The sequence below is a fragment of the Danio rerio genome, chromosome 20, assembly GCF_049306965.1.
Source record: "Danio rerio strain Tuebingen ecotype United States chromosome 20, GRCz12tu, whole genome shotgun sequence".
Taxonomy (NCBI): domain Eukaryota; kingdom Metazoa; phylum Chordata; class Actinopteri; order Cypriniformes; family Danionidae; genus Danio; species Danio rerio.
The window spans coordinates 41,679,138-41,704,119 of NC_133195.1; the positions used below are offsets into that span (position 1 = coordinate 41,679,138).

The 24,982-nt window shown below is 34.3% G+C and overlaps 1 protein-coding gene and 1 long non-coding RNA gene across 8 annotated transcripts in view; one reads left to right on the top strand and one right to left on the bottom strand.

Annotated features, from left to right (window-relative positions):
• Positions 1–24,982, top strand: part of LOC141379398 (uncharacterized) — a 73,858-nt gene that overhangs the window by 26,062 nt on the left and 22,814 nt on the right. The window contains exon 3 of one of the 2 annotated variants that reach the window (XR_012395996.1): positions 12,787–12,834. The exons of the other annotated variant lie outside the window; for it this stretch is intronic. This is a non-coding gene — a long non-coding RNA (uncharacterized lncRNA). The remainder of the gene's footprint in view (positions 1–12,786; positions 12,835–24,982) is intronic. 2 annotated transcript variants of the gene reach the window in all.
• itpkb (inositol-trisphosphate 3-kinase B) overlaps positions 1–24,982 on the bottom strand; it is a 63,952-nt gene that overhangs the window by 13,563 nt on the left and 25,407 nt on the right. For 3 of the 6 annotated variants that reach the window (XR_012395985.1, XM_686383.10, XM_005160841.6), the window contains exons 3-5: positions 4,980–5,079; positions 4,466–4,679; positions 251–455 (exon numbers count right to left, since the gene is read on the bottom strand). Coding sequence is in view for 3 of the 6 variants with exons in the window: in XM_686383.10 (XP_691475.2) it covers positions 251–455; positions 4,466–4,679; positions 4,980–5,079 (519 nt within the window). In the remaining 3 variants the exon portion in view is untranslated. Of the gene's footprint in view, positions 1–88; positions 456–4,465; positions 4,680–4,979; positions 5,080–14,411; positions 14,635–24,982 lie in introns of those variants that run through there. The other 3 variants (XR_012395986.1, XR_012395987.1, XM_073933555.1) reach the window with 2 other exon arrangements.

Sequence of the window (24,982 nt, forward strand, 5' to 3'; positions counted from 1 at the left end):
CGAGAACTCCGGCGTAGTGTGGACGGATGGCGTAACCGTAGCAAAACTTATGCGTTTTCAAACTAAAACGCACTAGTGTAAACGGGGCCTCAATCAGAGTATTGTCTTAATTGTATTAAAATCGGATTACTGGTGTCCATGTAAACATACTCACTGATACGTTTAGTATTTTTTGCAAATTTACCTCATGTCTTTACTCAGGTTTCTAGAGGAAGTATCAAAACACCAAAATTCCGTCAAAGGTTTTTACCTTGATGCCCTCGATGCGGAAGCCGAGCGTGGCGGTGGAGCTGATGGTTTCTCTCCACTGCATGTACCTCGGCTTAGTGACCGCTTTCTGCTCATTCTCCTTTTCTGTGGGAGCGTCCGGATCCACCTCGATCATCTTTTGGTACATGTCAGCTCTCAAACTAGGCTTCTTCCTTGCTTTCGTCAGCTCCTCTTCCAGATATGTCCTGCAAAAGAAGAGAAAATAACATTACTCATTGGCTCAGATTTCCTGAATTTAATGCATGCGTTGAATCATCAAATGTTGAAATTCCTAATACGAGATCTTACAGCATCTTATTAGATAGAAGGCTTGGAAACTATATTAATTGTATATTTATTTTCAGTTTACTCCCTGGTTTAAAGCATACATTTTGCACACATTTAAGAATGTTTTTTCATTATTTTGATGTTTTATTTTCATGGCAAAGATGGAAAAAAGAATAGAAATTTCCATAGAAATGTTATTTAGTAAAAATAACGTCTAGTGTGATAACTTTTGTAATATTTAAACTGTTTAAATAATAACTTTACGGTTGTTTTAGGCTTCATGATGTTTTGTTATAGCCAGTGTTGGGTAAGTTACTTTAAAAAAAGTAATAGATTACAATTTACTGATTACTACTGGAAAATTTTATTTGATTACATTACTAATCACTTCATGTAAAAAGTAATCAGATTACTAAATTATTTACTTTGAAATTACTTTTAAAGCATAAAAAATAAAAAAAGAAACTGCAGCTCTTTCAGTAATTTTATATTTGCTGAAAAACATTACAATGGCTTGATCACTGCAGCTTGACATATTCAAAATACTTAAAGAAAAAAACCTTACATTTTTACATCATTCACTTGAACCAAACCTGTTAATCTTTTTTAAGAAAACTGGATACCTGTAACCATTGACAACCATAGCATGAAGAAGCATAGCATGAAGTAATTAGTCTACCAAAATGTGCATATTCCATACAAAGAATGAAGCAGATCGGTCAGTGCTTGTCAAGTGACTTGGGGTTTTCAACTGCGTGAGCCTGGAAAATGTGAGCGCACACAATATGCGCGCCTCCATTGGAAATAACTTGCGCACACAAAAAGACATGATATGTAATTGGCCCTATAAGCAGCTATGCATTTCTTCACATTCATTCATTTTAGCCTGTTTAGGTTGAGTTGGGTTGACGTGTTTTTGGGCACCGGTGTTCTCCTGGCCAACGAGTATTGTCGTAGAATGCTTTCTGTTCAAGTGCTTGAACAAAAGCAGTCGAAAGTTCTTTAGAGACTCGACACAGACTGCATTTTATAGCAATATTTAAGTGCTATAAGTGTGTTTTGTATTTCCACTTAAAGAAGCAACCACTCTCGACAGCAACCATTTCAGCCCACGTTCTCCAGCAATTTAAAAGCGCATGGTTTTAAATGTCGTTGCAGTGGAAAACGTGATTTAAAAGAAGTATTTATTTTCTTCTAAAAACTATTTGTAACGTAAGTAACACAATTATATTGACTTTAGTAGCTGTAATGAAATTACACACATTTAAAGTGTAATTCGTTAGAAACTGCGTTCCTCACAAATGTTATTAGAATACAGTAATGTGTTACTATGGAACGCCTTACACCCAAGTCTGGTTACATCAATACATTACAAAGATTAGCAAGCAATCATTATATTGTTAAAATTATTAATACGGGATATGTGAAAAACGAGTAAACTCATTGCTTTAATATCATGTTGCCTTTACTTTAAAAAAGTGAGTAAACCCATTGTAACTTGGCTTTATTTTAAGAATTACTCTTTCACTTAATTTTGAGGCAGTGAGTTTACTCACTTTTTTTAAGTAAAGTCAACTAATCCCTTACAGTGTGTTAGCTGTAGTCATGGCAACTAAATATTTATCGTCCATTTATTCATCAACTTCACTTCACTTGGAAACAGAGGAAGAAACGGAGAAGAAGTGTGTGCGAATCTGAAAGCGTTGCATTGTTTTGTTTGGACAGGCCAAGCAGAGGTTCTGTTAATATCCTGACCATCTGGTTATCTCTATATTTGTCCATGGCTGCTGCCGTGATTCGGTCAGGCTTGCAACAGCAAACAGAGCGTCCCAGGAACAACAGAGATGAGAAAGCCGAGCCATGAGCGTAGGGGAAAACTGTGCTGAGGGATGGTGGATGTGTATTAATGTCTTCTTTGCTACAAGTTTCCTTTAGCATAATAGATAACAGAGCTGTTCTTCTGCTCGGTCTCTGAGGAGTGAAGCACTTGTTCATCTTCCCTGCTGCTTAGAATCTATAACATCTGTGCAAATAATAGGTCAATGGAACTATTCATTTTAAAATAACATGCAGGATGTTTCAAGTCAGTGGACATGATGTTGCTCAAGTGTGAGATAAGAAACGATGAAGAAGATTTCATTTTTGCAAGGAGGGGAATTAGTGAGTTATAGATTCAGCTCTCTGTGTATTTTATTTATTATTTATATATAAACAACAATTATATTATTAATTCATATTTTGATTAGTTTTTTTAAGTTTAGTTTTCATGTTAGTTTCCCCTTTATACTAAAATCACTTTTATTAGGGGTTTAAACATAGTTGTGTGGCAACAGTGTGTGAATATAGCCAGTCTCTAATGGTAAACAAATCAATTATTTTATAATCACACTTAATAAAAACAGTCTGCAGAAACCATTTAATTGACATTCTTCCTCTGTACGTCATCAAAGAGGAAAAGCCCCGCCCATTTGTGATGCTCTCTCCCTCATTAGCATAGTGTTACAGTCACCAGCTATCTAGCTAATGCGGATGACTGAAGAACTACGCACATGCCACAGTTATGAATAACATATCCTGTCATGCACCTCACTCGCACCTGTTCCGTTTTTACATTGATTACACACACACATGGTGAACTGATTATATAGACTTTAAACACAGCACAGACACACACTTCAGTGCTGAGTCTTGTTTTACTGTACTTTAACATTATGACATGTTTTTCCTTGCCTTGGCTAGCCGTGTTTTAACCCTTGCTTTGTGTCTTTGTTGACGTAGTTTGCCGCCTGTACCTACTGCTCACCTGTTTATTGACCTTTACCTGGATTATCTGTATGTACCCGTTTGCCGTGTTGCCTGCCTGATCTATTTGTCTAATAAACTGCATGTGAATACTTAACTTGGTCGTCCAGTGCCATTTATCTGCCATTATACTGACACATTGGCATTTGTAGTTCCACCCTTTTTAAAAGAGGCCCGGGAGCATAATCTAATTTGAATTTAAAGCGACAGTCAATAAAATGGCACAAATTGGATAAAAGCCTAAAAGGGTGCAGTTTCAGATTTATAAAACATTATTTGTGGGGTACCACAAATGCATACCCTAATGAAGGCAGCTCTCTGCCGAAACGCGTAGGTTTTTTAAAGATTAGCCATGTGAATAAAGGCTTTTTAATATTCTTTCTACATTTTTCGGGTGCCTTGGACTGATTTTTGTTGTCTATTCTGATGAATCCCTCGCCCAAAGAGCACCGACACATTATTTAAGCTACCCTTGTGAACCTTTTGTTTGATTTCGGATTATTTGTGCGGATTTTAGAGTTGAAACTTCACATATACGCTCTAGGATCATCTTATTATTATTAACATCTTGTAAAAATGTGCAAAATAGGTGCCCTTTAAAATTAGCTTAGCCAATGTGTTTCTTTGACTTTAAAAAAAATCTATTTTGTTTTAATTATTGTGCTTTCAGTTTTCGTAATTTTATCACTCAAAGCTCCAGTGTAATGCAAGTTAAGTTAAAGTTTTTCTTTTCCCTCAAACTTTAAGGTTTTAAGGATATACAGTCATAGAGTGGTTGCAAAAATGATAAGGAATATTGCTCAGCATATTCGGAAGTATTTTAGGTTCTGAGTGTGGGTGTAAGGTGATGGAGGGGTTTGTAGTATTGCTGTATGGTTGCTATGGTTTTCTGGATAATTTCTATTCTGCTTAGGTGGTTACTAAAAAAGTGATTTTAACAAATTAGCACACACACACATACAGATGAAGTCAGAATTATTAGGTAAATAGCATTTACCATCAAGTCACCTGGTGGATATTGCAATATTAATATAGCAATATCCAGTATATATATATTGAAGAAAAACTAAATGTCGCAGCCCTAGTTGATAGGTTAGTCTCATTCTCACAATCGCAGCAAACATACCTAATGCCCATCTTGCAGTCCATGACACAGGGAAGGTCAAAATCTGCCAGCAAGTCCTCCATTTGATTGTACCTCTCTCCATCCTTCTCAACATCTCCATGATAAGCAGGAACGTAGGGCTTTAATATGTCTCTCATCAGCCTGTCCAGACACTGCTGCTCACACTCGCAGTGTTTCTTCAGGATGCGGCCATTCGCCCCTGCCTTGAAATTGCCTGAAGAGCATGGCATTTTCAGCATATAAAGTATTATCATAAACTGTCTATATGTATGTTATTTTTCAATATCTAGCTTCAAAGCAGTTCACATTGCTCTGTGCTTTGAATGCATTACTGATAAAAAGTTATGCAACATCTACATCTTCTTTCTCTGTCCACCCTATACACAACTCCTTAACTTTTCTGATTTTGACTGTAATGTAACAGCATGCACCTTTTGTAGGGCTGCATTGGAATGATGATTATTGTGAAAAGTGCAATACAAGTAAAATTGAATTGAATCTATTGTGGCTGTACCTGCGTGGCCAGCCAGCTGGATCCAAGGATACTTCTTCTTGAAGGACATCACAAATGGGGACCAGTGCACCATGTTCTTGATCTTCTTCCATGATTTATGCTGTTTGGAGACAAAAAAGCAAGCAAGATGACTTTAAATTATTAATGCTTTAGATGCAAGCGATGTAAAGATTAGGTCCAATCGATCGGCCAGAGATCACATGAACCGCAAGTGTTCGTTTACGGGTTTCCAAGCAGAGGAAGATCCATTTTAACTTCTTGTGCATCAAACATCCGCTCCAATTGTTTTCTTTGTTGACACATGTTGCATTCTTCTTCCGTCATTTGCAATGTTTCCAAATTGCATTATTATTAGTCATTTTTCTTACCAAATGTTCATCTGTTTAATCTATTATTATCTGTAAAGCTGCTTCTGACTACATGTCCACAGTAAATGATTATTAGAGACGTGTTTAAAGGATTATATGCAACATCCTTCATTTATTCTCTTAGGTAAGGCAAGATCTCTACTTAAATATCAAACTGGGAAAATGTGCTTTGCAATGTTAAAGTTATGTAAAGCTTGATGCATCAGAATCGGTACTTCAAAAATCCTGATCGGAGCATCCCTAGTAAAGATTGTTTTCAAAGAGCAAGAATGCTGTTAAAGCTTTTTATTATTATTATGCATGTAATTTAATGTATAATAATAATAATAGTAATAATAATAATAATAATAATGCAATAATAATTTGTAAACTAAATAACCTGTCTAAAATAAAAGTTAGACTTTGGTGTGTTAAACTTTTAGAGTCTTAGACTTGAGTTAGACTTTCCAAAGGGATAAATAGTTCTTACCAGCTTCTAGCCACAGCCGCATGTGATCTATACTGTAGCTAATTAACCATGTTGATGGATTATTACAGCCTTTTGAGCCTAGTGGGCGCAGAAGGCCCCTACTGGCCCATATTTATCAGCTGATAACCACTGATAACGCCCATTCAATCAAGCGATAACATTTGAATCAGCTGACATGACAGCATTTGTATTTCAAATTTGGAAGAAATCTCATCAGTAGCAGAATTTTTTCTCTGTATATACACCATTACATTACATTTTTCTGGATTGACTTTTGTGTGTTTAAGCATATGGATATATATATGCTATGCTCAAGCATATATATTATATATTATATATATATATATATATATATATATATATATATATATATATATATATATATATATATATATATTATATATATATATATATATATATATATATATATATATATATATATATATATATATATATATATATATATATATGTATAAGTGCCTGGAGGAAGATAAGTAATTACTTATATAATGGTATTTGGCAGTTGGGGCTAATTTCCCTACAACAAAACCAAACCAGCACACAATATGCGGGGTAGAATAAACAAACAAGACTTTTGCATGTATTTCCATACGTTTGCTGGCACTCCTACAGCAGTCAGCGCTGATATCATTGTTTACACAGCACAGTAAAGAGCTCTATGTCAGAGATTTATATTCACACCAACATATTGTACATTCAGATTCACTAAAACCCCTGCAAATGAGTAGGGAATCTTGCAGAATTTTCACCAGGAGGCACCTCAGAATCTTCTTTCTCTATTTGGTCATACAGCAGAAAGCAGGCTGTTTTCCAGTGCAGGAGGTGCTGCTCTGTTGAGCCATTACACTGTTATTCCACTTCACTAAATGTCCTTGACTGAGATCTGGCATGGTAAACACATTCTTCACTGGCTCACAGTGATGGACGAGGGGTTTCCTCGGGTGACCAGGGAAGCCTCTCTCTTTCTCCCCCAGCAGAGGCAGGTTTTGAGCCAGCTCTCCCAGGAAGAGTCACGCTATAAGCACAAATCTAGAAAACCCGTCTGGCCAACAAACACAAGCCACAAAGTGCATTTTTCATGCTTTTTGACTAAACAATAGTAAAAAAATATATAAACTAGGTTTGTCGTGATTTAATTAATTAATCTTATGACACTATTCCAGCTAAAGTATTATGATACTAAGTAGTATTACGATACTGTAACTTATAACTCAAATTATAAAGAAAATAGTCAGAAATACTCTATGTTATGGTATATTAGGCCTAATATGTAATTCATAATTCCCGTAGGGCCAAAAAGTATTATTTGCCTGTCACTTCAGTTAAAATTTATTTATTCTTTTTGTTTATTTTGTAGATAACTGACCAACAAAAATACATTAAAATAAAGATACAAATTATATCGAATGAAATTTGTTACAAAAAGAGCATTTTTTCTAACAAAATTAGGCTATTTGAAGTGGTCAAAAAAATTTTCAATGTTTCCTGTTGCTATTTTGGGTTTTTCATCTATTTTTTTTTTTCAGTCTTATCAGGTAACAATCCAAAATTATTCAAAATCTCACTTTGTGAGTGGTTCTTTTAAAGAGATTGTCATGGTTGTTGTTGCTACTAAATCATTACAGGAACAGAAATGAATCAATTCAGATGTGTGTTTGAACTGAAGCATTAGAAAATGTGCAATAGGCTACCATAAGGTGCAAATTCTACAACGTTTTGAAACCTTAAAGGGTTTCACAGGCTAATAAAATAAAATGCTCTATTGTCGCACAAACCTGTGAGCATTTTAGTGACTTTTTCACATGCAACATCTATTGTAGGTAAATCATAAATGACGATACTACCTATTACAAACCACAGTATTTTGGAGCCATAGTATCATGATACTGCCATAGTATTGGTAAACTGTGCAACCATAATATAAACTAATTGAAGGTTAGTTAACGTTATGTGCTTTCCAACCATTAAATGAAGGCTAGGATTGTCAAGCTCCGAAATGACAAGTTTTCTGAGGCCATGTGATAATTTAGTTTCTAAATTTTTTAAAGCCTTCATACACCTATAAACACTTTTCTTATAGTAAACTTTGTAAATTATTATTATTATTATCATTGGTATTAAACAAGACCATACATAGTAATATAAAATACAGAATAAGTAAAATTACAGACTGTCAGTTTACTTATTTTCCCATCATACCCTCAAAAAAATATAATAAAATTAATTAAAAATAAACATATCCTCTGAAAAAGAAAAAAAATCAGCAATTTTACAAATCAACGAGTAAATAAGAGTAAAAAAAGACAAAGATGAAAAGATCCCTTTAAGGCAGGGGTGTCCAAACTTGGTCCTTTTTTAAATTATTATTTTCCATTATTACATAGGAGTTGAGACAGAAAAGTGTAGGGACCAGAGAGAAGAACAGGATCAGCTATAAACTTTGAGCCGAGAATCGAACTTGGGTCACCATGAGCACCTCAAGGCTATTAGCATCGACTCTAGTAAACTTTTAACTTGCTTAATTTAATAAATTACATAGAAATTATATAAAACACATTTTTGTACTGATGGTTTACAAGAACTCTCCTTGCGTATAACGTACTTATACTGTAAAAACTTATTATTATATAGCCCATACGCACCCCTACTCCTAAATCCAACCCTCACAGGAAACCCATGACAAATTTTAACCCATAAAGACCCCATAAAGTATGATTATTAACTGTTTTGAATTATGAGGACATATGGCATGTTCTCTTAAATCACCTTAATAGAGTACAACTATGCTATCTGTATCTGTTTCACTATAAAAATTCTGTCCTTGTAAACCACCAAAACCACAACATACACACATAATCCATTCATTCATTTTCCTCCGACTTAGTTCCTTTATTCATTAAGGGTCGCCACAGTGGAATGAACCACAAACCTATCCAGCATATGTTTTTACACAGTGAATGCCCTTGCAGTTGCAACCAGTACTGGGATACACACATAATCACTCATTATGCGGCTGATATCCATGTATTATTTATGTTTTATATTATTTCATGTTATTATTTACGAAATATCAAAATAATTATGTAATAAATACACGTGTCCTGCTTTTCATGACTATGACCATGATCAGTGAATCAATCCTGTTTACTCAAACAGTTTGACTTGTGAACAGTTCATTCAATCCATGTTGCTGAAGTATGGCAATCAAACGATTCATTGAAAATATTTGCCTAAATGAACGTTAAACAGAATGTGTTTACAGACTGGATTTCAATTCTTCTCTCATGCAAAGAAGAACTATAGGGAACGTCAAGATTTTTACTGAACATATTTAGTCTATTTCATATGCAAAGCTCTTATTTGAACAACATGGATCACATTTATGACAACTTTGTAGCCTTTCTGTTATTTTGGAGCTTGACACGCCAGTCCATATTCACATATAACAAAAGTAAAGTATTTTATGTTGAATCAAACATGTTTTTGAAGTCTCATTTTTGGCTGAACTATTTCTGTAAGCTAGACATTACTCCCTGTGGAGGTCTGATTTAATTTAGTCTAGAAAGAGGTCCATAAAAGGTATGAATCATCATCTGCGAGCAGCATGAGTTTTATCTGTCACATGAAGGTTGTCCTGTTCTGCTCCAGTGGACAAAAACCTTTCCTCTCTCCCTTAAGATGCTGTTAAAGAGCGGTGGAGTGTCTGTAAACGCTGATGTGTTATGCCCCCTTTTTTGTCCCTCGTCCTCCCTCTACTGGGATTGTCTCTAGAGTGCATTGTGGAAACTAAATGATCCACAGGTCACAGCCATTGCTTGAGAAAGTCAAGGGCTGCTAATGTTAATAATACTTTAGCTGTGAGAGTGTGTAGCTTCAGTATGAAACCTTATATAAACGGCCAAACAGTCATAACAAGAATTTGCATGTTTAATTGTATACGCTTTTAATCTATACATATGCCGCTAAACAGACTAACATTAAATGGTTGGTTCGCCCAAAAATTAAAGTTCTGTTATTGATTACTCATTTCTAATCCCTTTAGACTTCCATTCATCTTTGGAAAGCAAACGACCATATTTTAGATCAGTGGTTCTCAAACTTTTTTCATCAAGTGCCACCTCAGAAAAAAAATAGTCTCTCCAAGTACCACCAAAATTAGCAGTATTAAAATACAGTAGCGTAGTTGGCCCAGTACAGCAGCTACAACTCTGCACAGTTAAAAAACGTGGCAGATTACCTCAGAAATATAGGCTATATGGAATATTATATACGTCATTTTAGATAGATTTAAAAATGTGTGTTTCATGTTCATGACATATTTCCTTCTTCCGCGTACCACTAGAAGGAAGCCTGCGTACCACTAATGGTACACGTACCACAGTTTGAGAACCACTGTTTTAGATGAATTAAAACTCCTTTTTAAAGGTTGATTTTTAGATTCTTAATCATTCTAATGTGCTTGTAATTTATTATTTACTATGAGGGAGTTTTCTCTTTATTTCAGCAGGTATGTGAAAAGTTTAATATTCCAAATATTGGCTTTTTCCATTATCTCCAAATTGGCAATTTTTTGCGTAAAATGTTTCTTCAGTTTCTGTTATCATCTCCTAGCTTCACATTTGATAATTTACTGGAGAGGCCCACAACTTGGAAAGGGATTATATCATCATTCTACTGTAAAATGATGGCACCAATTGATACATTCCCTCCCCAATTAAAATCTGTGAAAGGACGAGCTGGGATTTGCAAATTTTAGATGATGTCTTATACAGAATTCAGTGCGAGACATGGAAATTGTGTACACTGGACAAACCTCAAGCTCTCAAAGCACTTTCAGCATATAGATCCTGCTTGTAAACGCTGTAATTCCACGCCAGCCACTAATGTACATATGTTTTGGTCTTATATAAAGCTTTAAAGAGACACTATTTTTAAAACTATATCTGTTTTGGGGGTTTATTTATCTCCCCTTGCCCACTGATTGCCAATTTTGGGATTTATCCCATGTCATATAATCTTACAAAGAGACAATCTGATTGCGTAGCTTTTATTGTGCTCCAAGCCAAATTCAAATGACTATATTGCTTAGTTGGAAGGATCAGAAACCTCCAACCCCAAAACAGTGGATCTGTGATGTCATCTTCTTCCTGAAGTTCGAAAAAATTAGATTGGTTCATCTAACCAGTTTAGGCAAATCTGGGACCCATTTAGGAAATAAATCCAAGAACATGTTATATTGTCAAATATAGACCAAGTCCATGTTGGAGTCTTTGTTCCAGGCAAATTGATTCTTTTTCTTTCCTAAGTTACATACAGATTTTAGTTTTTGTTAAGCCACATTATTTTTTACTTTTTTACTTGTTGGTAAGTTGTTGTTTTTTAAAGTATCAACTTAAGCGCATATAATCTATACATTTTAAAATATATTTGTTTTTGTCTTTTTCTCTTGTAATTTGCCATAAAATTCATAATCGTTTTTTTTAATAATAGTTTATTATTTTATTTATTATTTATTTATTGCATGTTTTATTCTGTCTGCTTTTGTAGTGATTTGAGTTTCAGAAAAAAATTAATTGAGTTTTAAAAATATATATACAGTGGTCCATCGCTAGAATGTACTTCACCTTTCCCTTGCTGTTTCGCTGATTATTTAGAGCAATTTGACATGCTTTTTTTCTACAGCGCATTGTGTTCTACGCCTTGATGAGCGCTTTGTGTTCTGCATCCTGATTGGCTGTAGACCATTATCAGTCAATCTCCTCCGTGCTTTGTCTCCTGTGCAGTACAGAATGTGTTCAGACTGCACAAATTTACCTAAATCTTCGATTGCTAGCAGTGTGACTCTGAAGTGCTCTACTTTGTTTGCAAGTTTTTTCCCCAATAAACTCCACAATGTCGATGAAACATTCTGCACTGTCAAAAGCACCTGCAGTAGCACCTAAAAGGCTAAGGAAGATGCTAACCAACACACAAAAAGTTGGACTTCTTGACGTGCGAAAGGTAGAAGTTACGTGGCTGTAGGGCGCCATTATGGAATTAATAAATCTTCTCAAATAAATGTTTAGGCCTTTAAACTTCGAACTTTGGTTTTGTTTTATAATACTGGACATATTTTTCTATGAAGGATTGAACTTTGAGTGAGTTTAAACAAGAGAGAAACGTGTGAAAATGTTAATACATGTATGAGAAAAAGTTTATAAAGTGTGTAATGAGGTAGTTTGCAGCCTTAAAACATCTATAATAATTGTAAAAAAATTAAGCTGACTATTTTGCGGATTTTGTCTATTGCAGGTTATTTTTAAAACGCAACCCTTGCAAATAATGAGAGACCACTAATATCATTATTATTATTATTATTATTATTATGAAATACGAGAGCTCTCTGACCTAAATCTGACATAAATGATAAACTATCCATAAATGTTGAAAATTGGAATCCAAGAGCCTTTGATAATCCATATACAGTCCCAAGAAGTCCAGAAAAGGCACCAAAAACCTCGTCCAACGTTGAACTGTTTATACGAAGCTCTGAAAACTCTTTTTCCCCAAATAAAACTGTAAAAATTACTTTGTTTGCCGGGTGCAAGTTTACTGTGATCATTTTGCGTTGCTGACTTTAATGGTGCATAATAAACACGTACCCTGACCTGACGAGGAAGAAAAGGCGAACAAAGTTGTATTTGTAGTTTTTTGTTTCACAAAAGTGTTCTTGGAGTTTTGAATGATTACAGTTAAACCACTAAAGTCACAATGCTAATATTGCTGGGGTCCAAACTATCGATTTGTGTTGGGTCAACAAAAAGGTATTAAGTTAAGCTATTAGTTTTTACAAATTTAATTGGATTGAACATAAAACAATTAAGTAGTCTTAAAAAACAGAAGAGTTGTGCTATTTCAGTTCATTTTAAGTAAGCAGTTATAGCAAACAACAAATTCCTTTTTTTTACAGTGCACATGGAATTTTTAGTTCAACGTCTGGGGACTGTTGCTGTATAAAGTGAGTAGAGGCTCTTTAATGTCATCTAAAATATCTTAATTTTTGTTTAAAAGATGATCAAGGGTCTCAGGGAAATGAAACAACATGATGGTGTGTGATTATATTAACATTTTTCAAAGTATTTTTAACCGTTTTTGGATGAACTAACCTTTTAAAACTCACAAAGTGAACAGTTTGTGAGAATGTGTTATGATTTTGTGCGATTGTCAAATCAAAAAACTTTCCATGTGATCAGCACATGATAACAGTGTTTTCAGTGTCCCTGAGCAACTCTCTGAGCAACAAAAGTTTGCGCAAACTTGACTTGACTGATTTTGAGTTGCTTATAACATGCATTTGCAACTGTAATGACAAAAACTGGTTTATAAATAAACTTTTTTGGTGAAAATGAAAAAGGTTTAATGATGGATACATTTAAATAATGATAATAATAGTATATCTTTTCTGCCATTTTTTTATTATCATTACTGTTTTCTGTCAGTTTCATAGTTATGGTTATAATAATGCTGATGCATACAATTACATATAATATACAACAACATTATTATCATGATACTTTTATTATACTTTAGTGTAAAGAACAAAATAGAGTAAAGTAGACACAGATGATTTCCAAAAAATGACCTTTTTTCCCAACAGAACTAATGTTACTGAATGTGATGGAGGTCGAATCTGTTAAAGAAAACAGCGAGCAGAGGTTCTGGTTCATTCTGCAGTATCTGAGGTGAAACAGATGCTGATGGTGTCATGTGGTTTTGGCCACTGCTGTAAGCACTTAAAAACATTAAGATTGATGGACGGGTCGTGTTTACCAGACATTCAGATCTGAATACCACACGATTATCTGAATACCATGATCCTCGACTACACAAATGAAAGTTTAGTGGAAAGACAAAGTGAACATGCTTCTTGATAAAGATTTATTGGGGTAAAACATATACTGTAAAAATGGCCACAGAAACTTTATAAAAAAACTGTAGCCTGGTTAACAATCAGTTTCCCTAATATATACGGTAAATAACAGTAAATTGACTTTCTCAAAATTCCCTGCATGACACTTTTTACAAAAATTTTATATTTTTTGTTAACATTACTATGGTACTTCTCAGTTTTTATTTATCAGTTATTATGTGCTTTCTATACCTTCTATATATTAGTATTTTCCTCTGCTTGTGAAAAAAGTTAAATGATCACTGGTTTATTATATGACTTTCTCAGTTCCACATGTGTATGGCTGTGATTTAGTCTGTGTAACAAATGTATTGTATGATGTGTAGATGTTAGTACTTCAAATCATTGTTGTACAAAACTACAAAGGAATGAAATACAGTACTGTTGAAATTTAATTTGTGGTATCTACCATATTTTTAAGGGAAAAACTCTGGCAACCACAGCTGCCAGTTTTTTTTTTTTTTACCATAAATTCTTACGGATTTATTTTTTTAACCTAATTTAAAAGTTCTACATTTATATTGGTAGCTAACAGAAAAATCAAGTTAAATATTTAATAACTAAACTAGAATACTATTTTGCAGTCTAACTATACGTAGAAAACGAAGCAAACCAGAATCTATTACCTGTAATGTTTTGACCACCAGGATGGCTGACGTGGCAAAAAAAACGAACACAGGAACGATGAAATTCCAGATGTGCGTAATGAAAGATGACATGGTAAATATCGGCAAGACCATGCGCAAGTGTGCCTGTGTGCAATCGCAACGTACACTGGAATTCGAGTGAAGGAAAGTGCAGGGTGATGCGAATTTCTCATTTGTTTCCATACAAAGCATTCAAAAGCACAATTGGCTCATGCAAATACACTGGTAGACCAAGCTCAATGTGCAGAGACCGCATTAAAACTCCCTGGCATGCCTGCAAGGGCCACGAGCAATGCAAATGTTGTCTTCTACAAACTCACCTGGAATTCAGAGAGTTTGAAACAGCAAAGGGAAGAGCTTATATAACTACTATAAAGGATTTTATTCCAAAGGTTGTATCTGAAAGCCCATTCTTCTATTCTTTATTTGACAAGGAATGTCTCATCCAATACACTGAGAAAATAACCTTTAAAAATAGCCAAATCAACATAAATGCCCATTAAACATTATAAACAGCCAAACAAATAGATAACCAAAAATCTAAACTACCCTAAACAGCAACATGGTCCACTCATTACAGACTGTAATCAATTTTGTTTATTTCACAACCATTTCTCAATCTAAAATGCAAATTTACCAACTAGTGATAATTTCTACTACGCGCAGGAAAAAGAATGGTAATGTAATTTGGCAGAACGCCCAATAATGGCTTAAAAGTGTATAATAACATATCTGATTTATTCAATTTAAAGAAAAACAACCTATTTTTAGAATTGTAATAAGTATGTAAACAAGCATTAATTAAGAAACGAGAGCTGCATGATAAATATCATCCAAACTGTTTAGTAAATATGTAGAGGCATGCATGTGGATAATTTAAATATTTGATGTACAGTACTCACTATAATTCACTGTCTAGTACTTGCAGTTGAAGTCAGAATGATTAGCCCCCCTTTGATTTTTTTTTTTTTCTTTTTTAAATATTTCCCAAGTGATGTTTAACAGAGCAAGGAAATACTCACAGTATGTCTGATAATATTTTTTCTCCTAGAGAAAGTCTCATTTGTTTTATTTCGGCTAGAATAAAAGCAGTTTTAAATTTTTAAAAAAATTTTAAGGTCAAAATTATTAGCACCTTTAAATATATTTTTTCTATAATCTACATAACAAACCATCGTTATACAATAACCTAATTATCCTAACCTGCCTAGTTTACCTAATTAACCTAGTTAAGCCTTTAAAATTTCACATTAAGCTGTATTGACCTTATTCTCCGCAGACGAGTGGGCGCTGCCATTTGAATCTTTTTGACACAAGACTTCCGGTCTCATTCACTTCCATTCATTTTTGGACATTAAAAACTGCTCGTTTCGCTGTTTGATATTGCAAACTGATATTTCCTTGTTATATTATTCTATTTGGTCTGTATAGTCATGCAAACATTTGTTTGTAGAGCAACTAGTTTGACCGTTTTTTGACGTTTATTATTCCTTGTCATTTCTCCCATAGGCGACTGAAACGGAAGTTCTAAGACAATCGCGAAAAACAGGCGCACTTCCGCATTTTAGAATAAGGTCAATAGAAGTCCCATGATGACAGTAAATAATATTTTACTAGATATCTTTTTAAGACAAAGATAAAATAAATCCGTTATTAGAAATTAGTTAATAAATCTTCTGTCTGTTAAACAGAAGTTGGGGGGAAAAAATAAGGAGGGCTAATGATTATAAGCAGAAGTCACTCGCTCTCCAGTGAAATGGATGGTCACTTGTTGCTGTGTGTTGCTCATAGTATGAATAGGGCTATGCAAAAGGTGAAATGGGTATTAATTTTGTTTTGCCTGTATGTTTTTTAACTCTCAAAGTGCCACTCACTCGCATTTTATATCAAGGACCACATATTTAGCGAAAGATCTTCTACCTACCTCTTGGCCAGAGGGCAAAGTTAGATTCTTGTTTGAAGTCACTCAGTTTCCTTCAGCTTATTTTACTGTATTTATCAACACTGTAAAACCCATCTTCATGATGTCTCAACACAAATTGATAAAGTTAACTTAATTGTTTTTACAAATTTAAGTTGATTGAACATAAAACAATTAAGTTGTCCCACAAAAACCCTTAATAGTTTTGATTAAGCTCATTATAAATAAGTAGTTTAAACAAGCAGCAAACATATTCATCAAGGGTTGAACACAGGGTTGAAAACACTTCGCATTCAGGCTCAGGCTGGGCTCAAATCAGGGACTTTCTTGGTGTAAGACAATCGTGCTAACCCCTGAGCCACCATGTCACCCCTTTTGTGTGAAATATCTCTTTAAAAATTGTTTAAATAAATGGTTTCGGTAAACGAAAGAGTAATGTTTGTTTCTGACTAACTGGGTTTTGTGTGTGGGTGTATCTATAATGGGTCTGCAGTGTGCTAGTCAAGCGCGTCGGTCCTTTACTTATTTAAACATTCAGATGACCGTGTCAGTGGTGTTTTAGACTGAGATGAGGTCAGCACCTTGTTTTGACATTTACCAAGGTGATTTGTGAGAAACCGACTTCCTTTTTCCAGAAACCTGATGATAAATGAAATATTCCTGGGACTCTTGTAGACCGAAGATGAGACATTAGCAAAGTATGTCTTTCATTTCAGGTTTAAGAGTTTGTAATCTAACAGAGTACTGCTGTAGTTTGTTATAAAACTAAAATAGCTTGTGTTACTTAAAATATAACAAGAAACAGAAAGTGCGAACATCTTGGATTCTCAAAGGTTATTTAGTTTATATCGGTAAAACAACACAGTGTTTAAAACACGAATTGCTGAACACAGAAGTAAAACATGATTAAATGATGTAGGAAATTCTGTCACTGTTTATTTTAATGCATTGAAACAAAGCCTTTCGACATTATAATATATTGGCATTGAACATGTGAAGGTTCCAAGAAGGGGTGGGGATATTGATAGACTTTTATTGCAGAGTGAAGCGTTTTACATTTACACATTGAATACTTTGTCTCAGACAGGTTCCATTTTGGATTTTGATTTGAAATCTTTTTTGGAATTGTATGAATGTATCTCATATTGTCGTATGTATTCTGTTGTATGTATGTGTGTTTGTGTATATAGCACATTTATTGTGTATGGCCATACACCCAAAGAACTTCACAATCCAATCATGAGGCAAATTATTCCTTTAAACTTACAGATAAGTTTGAAACCATTTTACCCATCACAGAAAACACCTTAAACAGTTTCACACAAAAGTTGGATACAAAATGTCAAAACACAGCCGGTAAACAAGCCTCTCTAGACCTTGTAACTTACATTAAGAATAGGCAGGGTCCCATATTTGCATGAAAAAACACATTTGCATACTGTAACAATCTAAGGTTAGCATTCTTAAGCAAACTACTGTAAAACCATAAAACTAAAATAACTTGTGTTACTTGAAAAACTTTCTGTGAGCTAGTTGCCAAGTAAATAAATACATTTAAAACTAAACTTACAACTAAGCTTGCAATTTTTTTAACTAAAATTAAAAGCTAAACAAAAGAAATCATAAAAATTTGTATAAAAATGTTGAAGTCAGAATTATTAGCCCCCCTTTGAATTTTTTTTTTATGTTTCCCAAATGATGTTTAACAGAGCAAGGAAATTTTCACAGTATGTCTAATAATATTTTTTCTTCCAAAGAAAGTCTTATTTGTTTTATTTCAGCAAGAATAAAAGCAACTTTTAATTTTTTAAAAAACATTTTATGGTCATAATTATTAGCCCCTTTAAGCTATATATTTTTTGCTAGTCTACAGAACAAACCATCGTAATACATAACTAGCCTATACCCTAACCTGCATAGTTAACCTAATTAACCTACAGTAGTTAAGCTTTTGGATGTCACTTTAAGCTGTATAGAAGTGTCTTGAAAAATATCTAGTTGAATATTATTTACTGTCATCATGGCAAAGATAAAATAAATCAGTTATTAGAAATGAGTTTATTTATTGTTATATTTATTAAAACTATTATGTTTAGAAATTCGTTGAAAGTCTTATCTCCGTTAAACAAAAATTGTGGGAAAAAAATAAACAGGGAGGCTAATAATTCAGGGGGTTTAATCATTTTGGCTACAACTGTACAATAAAATTGTCAAAAATTCAAAGCAAAATTATTTAAACTTGTCCAAAAAATTTAAAAAATCTAAATATCAATTTTAAAAATTAATAATAGTAAATAAAAATAAATAAATAATAGTAGTAAATAAAGTAATACCAATAATATTAAAGTAAATAAGAAAACAGAAGTTACTCCGTGATACTAAAATAACAATGGCAAATAACATTTATTTACCTCATGTTGTTATAAATTATTCTTGTAAACTTTCAGATAAGTTTGAAACCATTTTACCCATCACATGATATGCTTTAAACAGTTTCATCAGTCATTATTTTACCATTTAAGTACCATTCATTTTTATGAAATCACTAACTCTACAAAAGTTGCATACAAAATGTCAAATCACGGCTGGTAAACAAGACTCTCTAGACCTTGTTACTTGCATTCAGATTAGGCAGGGTCCCACATTTGCATGCAAAAACACATTTGCATAACTTGGTTTGTGGTTGGAGAAATACTTACAGCATTACTTCACCTAAAAAAGGGAAAAACCTGTCAAACACTGATCCCTTTTGGTCACCCGTTTGTGAAATTACAATCAATGCGAACTGAGCAAAAAAAAAAGCATGAAAAAGCATGGCAAGCATCATGAACATGCAGTAAATGAACGTAAATGCAGTCTATATGATGATTGTGATAAAGTATAATTTACTACAGTTGTGGAGGAAATAGTTTAACATTTAAAATCTAAGGTATAATGAAAAACGTTGATTAAAAATATGGACTTTGAGTAATTATCGGCAAAAGTGCAGACAACTATGTCTAGACAGGCCTAGAATCAGCCTAGAATCGTTTGAATGAAGGGAGCAAATCACTTAAGACACGTTTTAGTTCCATATTTATTTATCATGACAATATTTTTGTTTTAATTTGAATTAACTCAAGTGTATGAATGTGAATCATTTCACGTAGTGAATACTTCAAATTCTGATTCTTTCATTCTTTCATTTTTAAGTGGAAAGTATTTGAGGCATGTAAACAAACAAGCTTTTCACCCTGATGGAAGTGATGTTTTGCGGTGCTTTTTAAAAATGATATTCTAAATCTATTTGCAGCTCATTTCCTCATTTCATAATTTGTTTTTAGAAATAAACCCCTTGAATATTAAAAACATACTTTCAGCAGTTTGTAGAATGAAAACTGTCATCTTTAATAGTATTACATTTCACATATACACACATCCAGGTCAAAAGGAGAACTAAAGGTTAGCGGCCTCCCCTATGATGATACGTGCAATATCATCTCAAAACCACAAAAGTTTCCGACAGCAGTGCACACTGGGAACCACCAGACACACATGAGTGTTTGTGCAGCACTAGAAGACAAGACATGCTTATTTTTGCTAAAGACCACAGGTTGTTACTCTGTAAGCATCAACAATCAAAGCAAAGGCCAGGCATAATATTACAAGAAAAAATCTATTTCTTGAAATCCACAGCAGGTTTACATGCATCACAACTCACAAATATCAGCTTACCAAACCCATGGTCTAGACTTAGATGCAAACTTTATTCTAAAGAAGAAAATATTATTATTTAAATTAAGGTGTTTAATTACATGTTACAGTAATGGCACACAACATTTTGTTTCTAAACAACCCCATTTGACACTCCTTCCAGAATTTTACATACAGTATGTGACCCTGGTCATAATTGTAAGTTTTAGGAAATAGTCAGGGTAGGACAATATTAGGTTGAGATAAAGCTATTTGAAAAGGTTACATATTTTGGGTTTAAAAAAGTCCAAATTAGATTCACTGCAATGCACGTTACTAATCAATGTTTTGATAATAAAGCAATGTTAACAAAATATTCTAATGGCATAAAAGAAAAATCATCAATTTTGAATCACATGATTTATTTTCGCCTATTGCCAGAAGTATATCTGTGAGCGATACATTTTTTTGGTAGGTTTTGTGGTCTAGGGAAACAAAGTTTGTCTTCATTATTGTATACTTTATATACATTTTGCATGCATGTTCATTATATGAAAGATTCAAGTGCTGTTAAATATTTTGAGACCTATCATACACCCGGCACAATAAGGCACAAGACCAGTTTGCCCCGACGTGTTGCTATTTTCAAGAAACCTTATTTTCACGTTTCTTTACTCCATGAAAGAGGGAGAGTGAAAGTAAAGGCCCATTGGAGGAGGCTCATTCTTTAGCCACTCGCTGCAGATGCTCTGTTTAACTGTTTTCTCATTAGTGAAGCGTTCAGTTTTTCCACTTACAAAGTCCGCCATGTATAGCAAATGTGCTATGGTGCGATTTATTCTCAAAACACACCCATAACTCATTAAGAGAATAAGTTCAACCCTGTTAGACCAGGCAGCAGCACAGAGCGTATTTTTCTGTCCTTAAAGGGCCATGAAACCCCCTCGTTTCAGCAGGGTGTTTTCACACCTCTACTTTGGAAAAAGTCAGAAAAGTGGGCGTGTCCAGCTCTGTTTAGGGGGGAGTGTCGGAGGAACTAAAGTGGGATGGTGTGGGAGTGTCTATTTGGGCACGCGCGAGTTTCAGTCAAAATACACACACATGAGAAAGGGATGGTGTTTAACCTACATGGACATCTGTAGTCGAATTATTTGCCAGATTATTAAATGTTGGACTTTAACTGCAGTTTGGCTCTTTCATTCAGGGAATTCATTCATGCCCCTCGCGACAAACGCGATATTTGATTCGAGGATCTGCTCTAAGCGTGTATTTTTCATGCAATGTTTGATATCGCACGGCGAATGAGAGGAAAAAAACTCAGCATTTTCCGGAAACTTAGATGCACACGGCAGGTAGCGTCAGAAAGCCGCGTGTGTTATTCCGGTCACAAAATGCGGTGCTATGTTTGCACTCAGTGCAATAGTTAACTTAATTCGACACGAACAAACTGAATAAACAAAGAGCACTGGTCGCTCACTTACCAAATCTGTAGAGACAGGACAATCCCCAGCAACTAGAGCCGCGTCTTTATGAAGAGAAGACTAACGTTACAAGCGAATCCGAATTTCAGCGTTTGCAGATGAGAACAGCTCTTAGGTAAACAATAATCCTCCTTAGACACGTAAGTTATTGTTGTCGAGCGTCGCGTACACTGTTAATCCACACATGATCCAGCTGAGCTCTCACAGAGAGAAAATGAAAACGAAACTTAATGGCAGCAAACTATAAAAGCAACACTTCACGCTTGTTTTGCCAACACAACGTGGCGTCTCTGTGGCGTAAACACGCTGACAGTAATGAATATTAATGAAGTTGTACAATAGAGCGCGCTGATTGGTTTGAACCAAGCCTTACTCATGCATTAATGCATCACACTGTAAGACGTAATAAGACACACTCTGGCACAGACGGCCAGTCTGCACGCTGGAATACACGCTATTATGTCATGACCGTGACGCAGCTTCAAAAATTTGTTTCAAACAGGAAGTACGAATTTGCTTGAAATAACGCAAAAACAACCAATTTACACTTTTTTGTGAAATATAGGTGTCCTAATAGTGTTTTTAGCAGTGTGGGACACATATACGACTGTCAACAGCTCAAAAAATGTGTTTTGGTGTTTCGTGACCCTTTAAAATAGCAAAAGTTGATTTATACACGCCCTTAATGCTTTTGCGCCTGGTGCTTTAGACTGCCTAGATCATTAAAATAGAGCCCTTTATCTTTAATATGTGCAAACTTGCTCAAAGCCATGTTTTTTTGCTTGCCATCAAACGGTTTATCATTGCTGTGCTGTGTGTGTATCTTGTTGCAAAAAGTCTTACACAACTGTAGGAGTGTGTATACATCTCTATACTGCACTTTGATAATGCTACTAAAGTAGCAATACTCCACATCTTAATTTGATAGCCAAAAACCCTAGTTTACATTATGTATACCCTTTATTGTGTTATTTTAAATACATTGTTGTCCATTGAAACATACAGTGTGACAAATGGTTACAGAAATGTTTTGACAATGATTTGTTTGCTTTTCTGGACTTCTGGAGTAGGACCATTCGTGTCTATGGAGGTTTAGAGAGCTCTGGGATTTCATTTAAAATATCCAGGGTGTCTGCATGGTCCTTTTCAATTCAATTTCGAGAAATTTTGATTAAATGTTTCAATTCAATTTCGAGAAAGTTATGGCATTAAAAAATTATAGTCTGAAACATCATTTTCCAAGGTATTACATTTTATATCTTGTTTTCATTATATGTGTGTTTTTATTATAAACACTGTAAAAAATGCTGGGTTCCAAACACAAATTGATTAAAGGTAACTAATTGTTTTTACAAATTTAAGTGGATTGAACATAAAACAATTAAGTTGTCATAAAATTTGTGTTGTTTCAACTTATTTTAAATATGTAGTCCGAACATGCAAGGCCATTTTTTGATCATATATATATATTGAGATTTTAGATATATTAAGAGGATTTAATCATTGTGTACATGAATTGTTATGAATTTATTTATGGCATTCCGCTGGATTAGTTGTCATCTCTGCACTTACTAACTACTGCATCATAGCGCAAGTCCCTTTACAGGTACTGATTTACTTCATATAACTTTGTTTGGGGCAAAATAAAAAGTCAAGCCATGTGTACTTAACAAAAACAGAAGGAATGATTACAAATTGTCCCTTTTTATTCATCTAACTCAGAACTAATATTATTTACAATAGTTTAGTTGTCTTACAATAAATATATAGTAAATGTAAGTTAGCGCCACTGACATAAGTTAAACTGATGATGAGGTCTTAAATTGTTTGAAAAGACTCCATGCCTCAATGACTACTGTATACACCCTGATATCTTCATTTGTGTTGTGAAGATGTCTCAGGTGATTGGAACAACATGAGTATGAGTAATTATTGACAGAAATTACATTTTTGGGCAAACTAATATTTTGAAGTGACCCAAAAGTGAAAATGTACTCATTATTTCTCAATTGATTCAAACCTATACGTTTTTCTTCTGTCAAACATTCATTTATTTTCCTTCGGCTTAGTACCTTATTTATCAGAGGTTGCCACAGCAAATTGAACCACCAACTTATTCAGCTAATGTTTTACAAAGCAGATGCACTTCCAGCCACAACCCAGTACTGGGAAACACCCATACACTCATTCACACTAACACTCATACACTACAGTCAATTTAGTTTATTCAGTTCACCTATATTGCATGTCTTTGGACTGTGGGGGAAACCGGAGCACCTGAAGGAAACCCACACGTACACGAGGAGAACTTGGCTTAGTCCTTTATTAATTAGGGGTCACCACAGTGGAATGAACTGCCAACTATTCATCATTCACATTTACACATGCACTCATTCACTTTAGCCAATTTTGTTTAACCGGAGGAAACCCACGCAAACACATGCAAACGACACACAGAAATGCCAACTGACACAGCCGGGACTCCTGCTAGCTGTACTGTTAAACCAGCCTGATCTCACGAGAAAACGTAAGTATTTTACGTTTTGCCAGTTTAGTGGCTAATTCGTACTAATTCGTACGAGTTCAGTCGTACGAAATGGTACGATTTTTAAAAGGAGGCATGGCACCTGACCCCACCCCTAACCCCAACCGTCATTGGGGGATAAGCAAATCGTACTAAATTGTACGAATTAGATCGTACGAATTCATACGAATTAGCCACTAAATGAAAAAGTTACGAATTGCCGTGAGATTGTGTTAGTTAAACCAGTATCCTGCTAGCTGTAATGCGATAGTGCTAATCACTGAGCCACCATATTGAACACGGTTTCTACAGGTCAAATTTGACCTTTTCAAAATCATTATGAAAGAAATTTCAGACTTACACAAGGTTAGACGCTAAGGATTTTTTGTAATGGCCCAGTTAAAGCATTTAAATAACCATTAAAAACAAATGTTATTGTAAGGAAGATAATTAAACCATATTGGTAAATAGAGTTAATAAATAAACTTGTGTTAAAGCTTTTATTGATGAGATGGAATGTTAGTGATTGGATGGGTGTTAATCCGATTGGGTAGCTTTACATGGACATAGGAAATTTATGACCTGTTTAAAATGATATTAAACCTTCAACACGTGAATTAAAGACTTTGTAAGACCTAAAATTTTGTTTTTGAAATGTAACACATTGTAAGACTTTTTAAGACCCCGCAGATACCCTAAAGCAATAAAGCAGATATTTTGAAGAAAGCTAAAACCCTGTAACCATTGACTTCCATACGAAAAAGAAATTCTGTGGAAGTCAATGGTTACAGGTTTCCATTTTTTTTATATCTTCATTGTTTAACAAAAGAAAGAAACTCATAAAGGTTTGAAAGAAGTAAGGGTGAGTATAAATGATGACGGAATTCACATTTTGGGTGAACTATCCATTTCCCTAAAATTATTTTTGCTGCTTGTTCAAACTACTTCTATA